The 10,890-nt window shown below is 41.9% G+C and overlaps 1 protein-coding gene across 1 annotated transcript; it reads right to left on the bottom strand.

The window, feature by feature from the left end:
- Positions 1 to 2,656: 2,656 nt before the first annotated feature.
- Positions 2,657 to 9,764, bottom strand: DMRT2 (doublesex and mab-3 related transcription factor 2). Its single transcript, XM_036739348.1, has 3 exons — positions 9,174 to 9,764; positions 6,141 to 6,243; positions 2,657 to 3,717 (listed from the first exon to the last, which is right to left on the bottom strand). The coding sequence occupies exons 1-3, from the start codon at positions 9,762 to 9,764 to the stop codon at positions 2,657 to 2,659; spliced, it is 1,755 nt and encodes a 584-aa protein (XP_036595243.1).
- Positions 9,765 to 10,890: the final 1,126 nt, after the last annotated feature.

The raw sequence follows: 10,890 nt of genomic DNA, 5'->3' as shown, positions 1-10,890 counted from the left end.
CCTCCAATGAGTCCTGTCTTCTCATTATATGGCCAAAGTATTTAAGCCTTCCAATGAATAGTCAAAATTAATTTCTTTAAGTATTGATTGATTTGTTCTCCAGGCTATCCAAGGAACTCTCAGAAGTCTAGGTGCTTAATAGCTGCTTCTAATTCTTCTAAATGACTCTGCCTAGCACCTAAGGTCTTTAGAACCTGGCAGCCTTTCAGGGTTCGTTTCATACTATTTACCTCCAGGAGCACTTAGGAACCAGACAAAGCCGATTAATTCTCTACCCCAAATAACTTTGTGATCTCATATCTATCAGCTTTTACTTAGGCAGTTCCCTGAAAAGCCCTCTTCCCTGTCTTCCTGTTCAATTATTCCTTATCCTTTCAACATAGGAACTGAAATTGTGAAGTTCTCTCTACTAAAGCAGGTCAGCACCTCCTATGAATTCATACTCTTAGAAATCTGCCTGGAGCAGTAACTGTTAGGCATTTTGTCCAGCACAGCCAGTATGTGTCAGAAGTGTCAAGATGTCCTCCCTGAGTACGCTGGTTAGTTACCACCCTTTCCCTTCAAACTTCAAATTGCATTTTGTTCCACAACTTTAATGCACTTCCCGTGTAATAGTGTGAATTGTAGATATTCACTTTGATTTCCTAGCCCCAATCAAGCTTTTTAAGGTCAATAGCCACCTACATTCTAAACTTCTTATCTTTACCATTGTCTCCACCAAGAGACAATCTGTGCTCAGCCCACTGGGATATTAATAAATGTTTGAGTGTGTATGTGCATAAATGTCTGTGTTTATATGGAGGTAAACCTTAGTCGAGTATGTGTTATACTGAATATTTGAAGTCCTTTCCAAATCCCTAATCCATAATTATTTATAGAGCAAAACATTAAGGTTTTCAATGCTTTGTTGGATCCATAATAAGAGACTTTATTACGTTCATTCCCTCAACCATTGTGGATAGCAGCTCATTCGTGCCTTTTCATTCTGCGTAATTCTTGTCCATATCCTCCCATAAATCTAATGCCCCAGGGGCCTTTTAATATTTCATGAATACCAGAGCATCTTTCAGGGTGTCCATCTGTTATTTCCCACTCTTACTATATGACTTTCCAAACTTACATATTCTCTATGATGGTTTCTCTCTCACTTCACATATGCAAATCATCACTCTAATAGGTTACAACCTATCCATACCTACTACCAGGCATTTTTCCATTGCTCTCTTTGGTGGAGCTGAAATTTTGGTTATTCTGAGACGGCGATGTTCCATGAATCATAGCCAGATAGCATCCTTTATATCAATAAAATAGAGAAAGAGCAAACCAATGAATTGAGTATGCAATTTTTAAAAAAGGACCAAAAACAGAACTAAAAATCCCAATTAAACACTAAATTGAAAATCTTAAAAATTAAAGGTGAGATTAACTCTAAAAATTGAATGTAAAAACATTTATTTAATAATTTATGAAAAAACCAATAAAATAGATAAACTATTGCTTAATTTTATTTTTAAAAAGAGAAGAAAACCTGGGTGAATATTTCTATTAAAAAGATAAACTTCTGTGGCATGGAGTAACTTAGTATCATTGAAAGTACTCTGCAGGTTCCCAAATGCAATTCAACATGCCCTTCTTTTCTTAGTCAATCCTGGGTCCATTTCACAGTCTATCAGTGGTACCCGCCCAAGATCTAGGAACTAACAAATTTATTCAAGTGCTTGACATCCACCTGTATGTCATAACTTGGGCAATAGACACTCTTTATTACAAGTAGGTTAGCCATTAAGTGATGAATTTGTGGCTGTGTCAAAAACATGTAACAGATTTTAAGAATAATAGGGCAGCATTGTAAAATAAAAATAGAAAATAAATAAAGGAACCACGGGGCTGCTTTTAATACCATGAGATAAATAGTAAGTTATGTTATAGTGGAAAAAAACAAAAATAATAGATTTAGAGTCAGAGAACCTTGGTTGGAGTTTTGACTCTTATGCTTACAATCTCTGTGACTTTGGAGACTTTTTTAACCATCCTAGGCCTCAGTTTCCTCATCTGTAAAATAAGGACTGGATGATCTCTGAGGTCCCTTGCAGTTCTAAACTTAAAATCCTATAATTATTTTAATCATCTTGAGTTTTAGGTGGTCTAGAAGGGTGTGAATCTAGAGACTTTGAATAATTCTCATGCTCTTCTTCAGAGCATTTTTTTCCATTTTCCCATAATCACCCAAGTTTAATTTACCCAAGACTTTCAAAATGCAGAATTAAAAGAGAGATCATTTTGCCTTACCCTCTAGGGTGTTTTAGCATCTAGCTGACTTAAGCAATTCTATCACATGAACAGGTGGAAGCTTCCTATTTACTTATGCAGACAGGATTAGTCATTTCAGCAACTGGGTTCATACGCAATTTCATTTTTATTGTTTTTGAAATACTGTGTAAAGCATAGCACTTTACAGCTTGTATCTAGGTGGGCTTTCAGTCTTTAGATTTAAATATATTTATTTGAAGGGGAAAAGGCACATGCATACATATGAACACATTTTTGAATCATTTACATCATCAGTTCCTCTTTACATTTTTTTCATTAAAAATAGTTAGCTGGCAAAAGTTATGCAAGATGCCAGAAATTTAAAGTCCCTCCTTTAAGCAGTAGTTCACTGAGAGACATGAGTGACAGCAGATGAAGGCCTCTTAAGAATAGACTCAACAGAAAATGACAGAGGTTCATTTGTGGAAAGTTTCGCTCCAACTTGTTTGGCCGCAAAAAAGTCTTTCGCATATCTGTCTATTGTAAATTTGTATTTCTGGTTCTCTTTGACTAAACACTCTCTATGTTTCTTAGCTGCCTCTTCAAAGGATTCTTTGACAAATGGTGTTTTTAACTCAGGTCCTGATTTGTCATTAAGTGTTTGCTGAAATAATGAATGGAATGGATTATATTTGAGTGGCAGAGGGTGCCTGCTGCTTTCTTTGCTGATCTTGCTTAAGACATGCTCTTGAGGAGACACAGAGTCCTTATGAGAGATCTGTGAAAAATTTCTTTTGGGAGGGGAGAAAGCTGATCTTTCACGAACTTCCTGAAGGGCACACTGAATTTCATTTCTGGAGGTTTGGATCTCATGAGCATGAGGCAACAACGGAGAGTTTTCCATTTTGGGAGACATCATGCTGTGCTCTACATTTTGTCCATCTTGAGACTGGGACACCTTAGAGTCCCAGCTGGCCCCGGGTTTCAGAGTCTGTACTGAAGTGGTTGCATTTAGTAGGCACTGTTGGTAAAGAAGAGCATCACTAATGGGGCCACACTTGGGCCAGACTAAGAGTCGAGAAGACAGAGGGTACTGCCGGTAGGTAGTGGCCACACTGACATTAGAAGAAATCAGTTCCATATTCCCAGATCCAGAATATTGCATAGTTAGATCAAGACAGGTAGGCAAAAAATTGCAAAAGTCTTTGCTCGGAGTTTCCACTGGAGTTGGGCTATAGGCAGTTTTATAGGTGTTATATTCAGGTCCATGCACCATGCGGTTAGGCAGAAATAAGGCAGCAGCTTGAGTGGCTTCCATCATCTCTCTCTCTTTAAATTCTCTCTCTAGCATAATGTTCTCTAGTTCTTTATCAGCAAATGCTCGTCTTTTTCTCATCCTGTCGCTCACCGGGGGAGGCAGAGGGGAGGACCCTCCTAAGTAAGTCTCTGCTGGAATGGGTCGATAGCCTAAAGAGATCAAGCGATGAAGACAAATGATATTAATATGTGAAAAGAACAAAGGGCTGAACCACAACACAGCAAGAAGAAACTCAAGAATGAGGACACTCATTAACAACCTGGTTAACAACATTTAAGAACCACCTATCCACAATTCTACATTACTAGAATTTTCTAACCCCGATGTATAGAGCAAGAGGGTAGCTCCAGATCCAACTTGACAGAATCTCGGAGTTGGAAGGGACTTCAGAGGCTACCTAATCCAACCCATACCTGAAAAAGAACCCTCTTTACAATTTCCATTGTACATTTTCTCCAACTTTACCTTTACTGACTCAAAAGTTAATGTTTTTCACAAGCTCTAGTACTGTAAGAGAGGATGCTGCTTAGTATATGAAATATCAGAGGAGACCTTAGAAACCATCTAGTATAATTCCCTCATTTTACCGATAAGGAAACCGAGACCTAGAGGGGTGATGTGACTTGGCCACTGTACCATAACTAGCTAGTAGCAGAGCCCAAGGCCAAGGTCTCATGACTCCCAGTCCAGTATTCTCACCATCCTTCCAAGTTGCTTCACTTACTTCCTACAATAAATTGCATTATCATCACATCACCCTTTTTCTATTATCAAAAAAGAAATCTATACCTAGAGCAGATGTCATATTTATTTTCTAAAGATGGACCATTATGTACACATTGTTACAGATGTGGAATAATCCAAGGATAACTAGAAGAAAAGAGAAATAAAGAAATTTAATGCAGATTAGTAAGAAAAACAAGAGGTAAGATTCAGAATGAATTTCAGGGACAGCAAGGGAAGCAGAGAACATTAGGAAGGCCTTTGTTGCCTAGCCAAATACTGAATTGAACATTCTAGTTACTCTTCTCAGAGGGAAAGAAAATTCACTAAAAGGTATTTAAAGTACCTGATGCAATATGTGTGTATGCATATGTGTATATGTAAGTATGTATATATGTATGTGTGTATCTTTCCCAAAGCACTAATTATCTTGGCAGAAGACCAAAATGGCTATACAGGCAATCATTAGCACACAGATTAAGTCATCTTATACTTTGTGAATAGAGACAGAGTCAAACACAAAGATTTTTTCTGGTAACATAAAATACTTTGGGTCAGTCATCATTCACCAGTATTCACCACTACCAAATTTGTTTGAAAAGTCTATTGTGCCATTTGCGTTTACATAATGACAAATCCATTGCACTCATTTGCAAATAAAATAAAAAATGAAAATTAATGTTCCTATTTCTATAGCACAAATCTTTGCCAGGAAGTTATTTATCTAGATTTAGGCTGACATTTTTGCACAGGCAGCTCAGTTGCACTTTTAAAATATGATCTTTATCATCATAATTTTGTTTGCCCAGTTTACAACCAAATTACCTTCTGATGTGCAAAAAATAGTTTGAGGTCTGATCTACATAGCAAAAAATATGCCAATGGAAAATATACGCTTTTCAATCTGAATTTTCTGGGATGTAAATAAAAATAAAATACAGTGATGGACTTTTTTCAAAAAAAAGTCATTTTTTTTAACAAGGTAGTCATATGCTGTTTAGCAGATCAACATATAAAGACCTTCTTCAACTGAAGGACACAAAATATCTTTTTAAAGGAAAGGAGAGAAGCTATGCATAGCTAGATCTCTGAGCACCAGAACAAGTATAATCACTAGGGCTACACAGCCCAAATTTACTCTTTAATTCATTTAGTTTGATATAGAAATGGCCCAAAAGGTCATTGGGAAGAAGTGTGTTTATGAAGCAAGATATTATTTAAAGCACTGCTTTGGGTCAGGAATTCAGACTACAAAGGAAAGTGTAGATCAGAGGCAACTCTCTGGAGGGAAAGACAAAAATAAATTTCTATAAGTGAATTACCCAGATTAGATGACCATACCAATCAAACTGTTAGCTTCAAATCCTTACTTCACTTTGCCCACTTAGACACAGGCCTGAGAGTGTCCAGCAACGATGAGGGTGAAGCTTCCTTTCTGTGGTGCTTTCTTTCCAATTAAAAGATGTTCTTTCTAATCACACTCACAGTTATCATTAGCATAACCCCGCACAGGAAATTCTCATGTTGCCGAAATTATAATCTATTGACCAGTAAACTGCAACTAAATCACTTATGACAGTCAGTTTAGTAATAAACAAACTATCCCAAATGGGGCCACGCTTCGCACAAACTTATTTATGTTAAGAATTAATGCCGTCTGCTGTGGCTATCTGGTGCGAGAAAGGAAGCCTTCAGATCTTAAAAGTACTTTCTGCTCAGACTTCTCCACAGGTCAATGAATGTACAAGTCCTGAGAGGCAGAGATTAGGCAGCCCAGAATAGCTCATTTCAAGTGCAAAAGACCTTAGGTTCCCCAAGATCAAGAGGAATTGTTTTTGTTTTGTTTTACCTTCCAAAATGCTTTTGGCCAGCAAACTGGGTGCCCGGACTTGCCTCTGGTAGACTGCTTTGCGTTCAAAATTATTCTGTTTCCCGGAAAGCCCTTTCTTGTCCTGCATGTAGGGAGGAAGCAAAATTAACCAGGCTCCCCAAAGAAAGGGGACAGGTGAGAGCAGTGATGAGAACATAGCTCTCAAACCTCTTTTTCATTTCCCTGATGTGGAAACAATTCTAGATAAGATAAAATGAATATGTGTATGTAAAAACCTCAATGGCCAGCCCTTCAGAGGGGAATGAGGTCGGTACCTGGACTATCAGAAGAGGGGTAAGGCCCAGAAAAGAGAAGTATCTACCCAAGAAGTCACCCAGTCAGAAGTATAAAAAGCAGGCAATCCAGGTGATTCTACTTTCTCCTAGCTTGGGGATCAAATACCCCTTCTCAGCCACCAGCCTCCTCTCATGTCTCCCCACTCCACTCCCCGTTCCCTCCTCCAGGTCCTGGGAGCCCTTAGCAAGCTGTTTTCCCAGGCAGGCTCCCTGCTGCTCGTTGCCACTCCAAATCTGACATAATCTTCCAAATTCCCACCTAATTGTGACTACTCTTCTCTGTCTCTCTCTTCTTCTCTCTCTCTCTCTCTCTTTCTCTCTCTCTCTCTCTCTCTCTCTCACACACTCACACACACACACACACACACACACACACACACACACAGAGCATATATAAGACCTTTTAGAGTAAGGGCCCACAAATTGTTTGGGGTATAGCATAAGAACAGCAAACCCACTGACAACCAAAGCACTAATTCAGAGGAGACCAAAGTCAAGAAGAAATTTGTCCTAACCTGAGCATGCTGAATGGACAGAGAGAAGGAGATAGTGGTTGTAGTGATTTATTAACTATTGAAAGGAATAGATGACTACCCTAGATCAGTGCTTTTGGAGGCTAGTTTTCTCCCCCTCTAAGCTCTGGGCAGCTAGGATCTCTGTCTTTAAAGATCCCCTTTCTTGTGCCCAGATAACCTGGAAATACAAGGTTAGTCCTTTATGCATTTTAGGAAAATGAGCACAAAACTAAACCATCCAGAACAGCCAGGTGGAGGAGGGAGAAGGCAGTTTCTCAACCATAATAACCCTGTGAGTAGCGATGTGGGTCGTGGCACGCAATCCAACTCCAGCACATTTAGCTGGGCTGAAATCTTAGGCCTGGGAGAGGGCTGGGCTTCTGCTAGTAGGGAAAGCTCAGCAATTCTCCTCTGCTACCCCTATACCTCCAGCTCTGCCTTGGCTACAAACAGGGAAAAGATATCCCGTTTAACCCTGCTGAAACAAAAGGATCTAGGAGGAAGATGGTGGGCTTGTTTGGGAAAGGAGGGGGTTCTTGTTTTTGTTGTTATTCTTGAGTTTTCCTTAGAAACCTTGAGTTGGATGGAGACAGAACAAGCCAATTTATTTTTGGTGCTCACTACCGAGGATCAAGGAGATTATCTTGCTAAAAATAAATTCAGGTCTCCTCTCTTAGCATTCTTTCTATCTCTGTTCCTGGTAAGGGAAGGAGCTGTCAACCTGGGATGTCATTTGGTCAATAAAAAAGAAAGTGGGATAAGTAATACCCTTTCTAGTATTAGCAGTGGTTAAGTGAGGCAACGGCTAACTCACATTTAGATTAAGAGAGAGTAAGATTTGAAGCCAGGAAATTTAAATCTTGCTTCTGATACATACTAACCATACGACCACAGGCAATTCACTTAATTTCTCAGGGCCCATGGGCAATTCTCTAAGACAAAGTTACAGACGAGTTGCTGATCTGTATCAGTGAAGGGAGCCTCCACACAGTGAGTACCCTATCCCGTTGAAATCATATGTCCCATAACTTTCCCATCTTGACTTCAGGGTGATCTCAGTCCTGAATTCTTTCCGAGCCCTCAGAAATGTACGTAAGGAGACCTCTAAGTTTCTCAGTCCTAGAGCTCAAGCTGGCAGGGACAAATAATCTTAAGCTTCCTCCCTGATCTTAGCAGCCTGACCATTCAAAAAAAAATCTGAATTCAACAACCATTTATTTATCATTTCCAGTCTAATTGAAGACAAAGTAGTTGAAGTGATTGGGGAGGGGTAAGAGGAGAGAGACATGATCACACAGCTAGGTACAGAGGGAAGCCACACTACTACTGTCCCCAGCCCCCAGAACTTGAGGACTGTCAACTGAGAGGTTCTTCCATACCGTTTGTTAAGAGAGTGAAAAGAGGAGAGGAGATGGGTTCAACTATAAAAAAAACTGGATGGGAAGAATAGAATATAAAAGGTGGCTGTCCTTGGTCAGATATTTTGGAGGTTAGCTTTCTCCCCTCTGGGCCACTAGAATCTCTCTTTAAAGAGCTGGCATGGAGCACCCCAACAGCTAGTGGGGCTATCTTTCTGAACGCTCACGGGATCATAAGATTTAGAGCTGGAAAGGATCTTAGATATCTTTAATCCCTCTCTTTTCATAGATGAGGAAACTGAGTCCCAAAAAGGATCAGTAACTTTTTACACACAAGCAGTAAAAAATGCCTGTAACTGAACCCATGCCCTCGGAGACCGTATGGCTCATTCCACTGGATCGGGGGTTCTTAAGCTGAGGTCTATGAACTTTTTTGTTTAATATTTGATATGTTTAATATCTTTTCAGTATTTGATCACTGTATTCCAATATGATTGTCTTCTTTTGTAATCCCCTGCATTTTATTTTATGCATTTGACAACATTATTCTGAGGAGTCCAGATGCTTCATCAGACTACAAAAGGGTCCAGGGCATAGAAAAGGTTAAGAATCCTTCAGTACAGAATGTCTCCTCACTTCTTAAGATTCGACACACACATGCACCCCAAACTTCCCTCTGGTGCCCCCTAAAGAGTGGGGCTCCTGTTACCTGTACTGCACACATACACACACACACACACACACACCCCTCGGTGCGCTCTCCCTCTGGCGGAGATTGTCCACCACCACGACCAGCCCCCTCCAAGCCCAGGTGCCACCCGTGTACTGTAGCCAAATACCCACCTCGGTGGCCTGCTGCCTCCGGAGTGCCACCTGAGCCGCCATGACCCGCTGTCTCTCCACTACCAGCAAGCAGTTGGCACACTGGCAGTCCCGCCAGCGACAAAAGCGCTTGTGGCCCTTCAGGCAGGACACCACGCCGTGGTTTCGGCAGCGGGCGCACTTGGGCGTGCGGCTCAGCTTCCTCTGCTCTCCCCCGCCTCTGGCACAGCTGCCCCCTCGCTCCGCCTGTCCTACAGCTTCTGGCTGCCCCTGCAGGGGCTGCTGGGGCGGCAGTGGCCGCGGCGCCGGGCCCTGCTCCTGCATTTGCGACCGCTGCTGGGGTGGGTCTGGCGCCCCTGGGCATGGTCCTTCGTCTTCCCCCTCTCCGTCTTCCTCTCCATCTTCCTCCTCTTCCTCGTCTTCGTCCTCGTCCTCGTCCTCCCCTTCCCCGCTGGCCGGCAGGGAGCTGGACCCACGCGGCTGGGGGAGCTGCGGCGGCAGCAGCGACAGCGGCGGCGGCATCTGCGCTTCCTGGCCCTCTTCGTCTAGCTCCAAGCTCTCTACGTCTATCTCCCAGTCCCCCGGCGCAAGGGCTGCCTGAAGTTCGGCCATGGCTGTGCGCCTTGGGGCTCCCCTCTGTTCAACCCGTACCTTGGCCCGACCTGCTCACTGTGAAGACAAAATGATACCCACGAGACCCAACCCAGCTTCAATTACTTTCATGATCACGGAAGCCCTGCCGAGACTTAATGGCCTTTAATTTGTCTCAAGGTTACCCATTCCCAATTAACGCGCGCGCGCAAGCACACGCACACACACACACACACACACACACACACACACACACACACACACACACCCTTCCTTAATGCACTTAGCCCCAGGACATGCAAAGTACTGATCCTTATCACCTCAGGACAAATGAAGCGTAATTATTATCTACATGTCAGGTTTCTGTCAAATGTGGTCATGCTGAATAATTTGTTACCTAGATCTTACGCCACCGGGATAACTAACCGCATTTTGCTCCATTCATTAAACATATCTCGTAAAAGTTATTGCCTCTCTCTCCGGATTCCCATACAGAGTTCCTGTGTCATACTTGGGGCCTATTACTTCAAGATTAAAATTTCTATTAAAACGTGTATATATCTCTGCTGTTGGTCTAGGCCAGATTAGGCCACCTGTCAGACTTTACTAAAGACAGATTGGTTTGGCGGCACCAATACAAAATCTTTTTTTTTTCCCTTTCGTAGATGTTGATTGCAAACTGGTGACAAAGCCCTACCATTCTTAGTTATCTTTTCACCCAGTCTAACACTTTGTGAAACTACAAACACAATTACGCCCCATTGGCGTCGCTTGTTTTTTAGGATGAATTAAGTCCCTCATTCTCCAGAAAGAATCAGAGGCTTTGTAGAGCAAGTTCGGCTTCTGATCTTTAAATACCACCAGAATACTTGTTATAAAACTGTCACTGGCTCCCCAAAAGTCTTTCACACTCGCAGCAACTGAGCTATGTAAGGCCGAACCCGGGTAGGTAGTACATGACTTGCACCTTGGTTTAAATCTGTTAAGTCGAAGGACCTGGCTTAAAACTTTTAAAAAAAAGGAGGGGGTTGTGTTTATGGTTTGGGGGCACCCCAAACCCAGGACTTACTTCACCTCCCACATCCAATTTCCCCCAAGCAATCGGGACTCACCAAAGATATGTGGTCCAGGGCGGCAGGAAACGCAA

Source organism: Trichosurus vulpecula, chromosome 9 (assembly GCF_011100635.1).
Source record: "Trichosurus vulpecula isolate mTriVul1 chromosome 9, mTriVul1.pri, whole genome shotgun sequence".
NCBI lineage: Eukaryota > Metazoa > Chordata > Mammalia > Diprotodontia > Phalangeridae > Trichosurus > Trichosurus vulpecula.
This window is presented reverse-complemented; position numbering and strand designations above follow the sequence as displayed.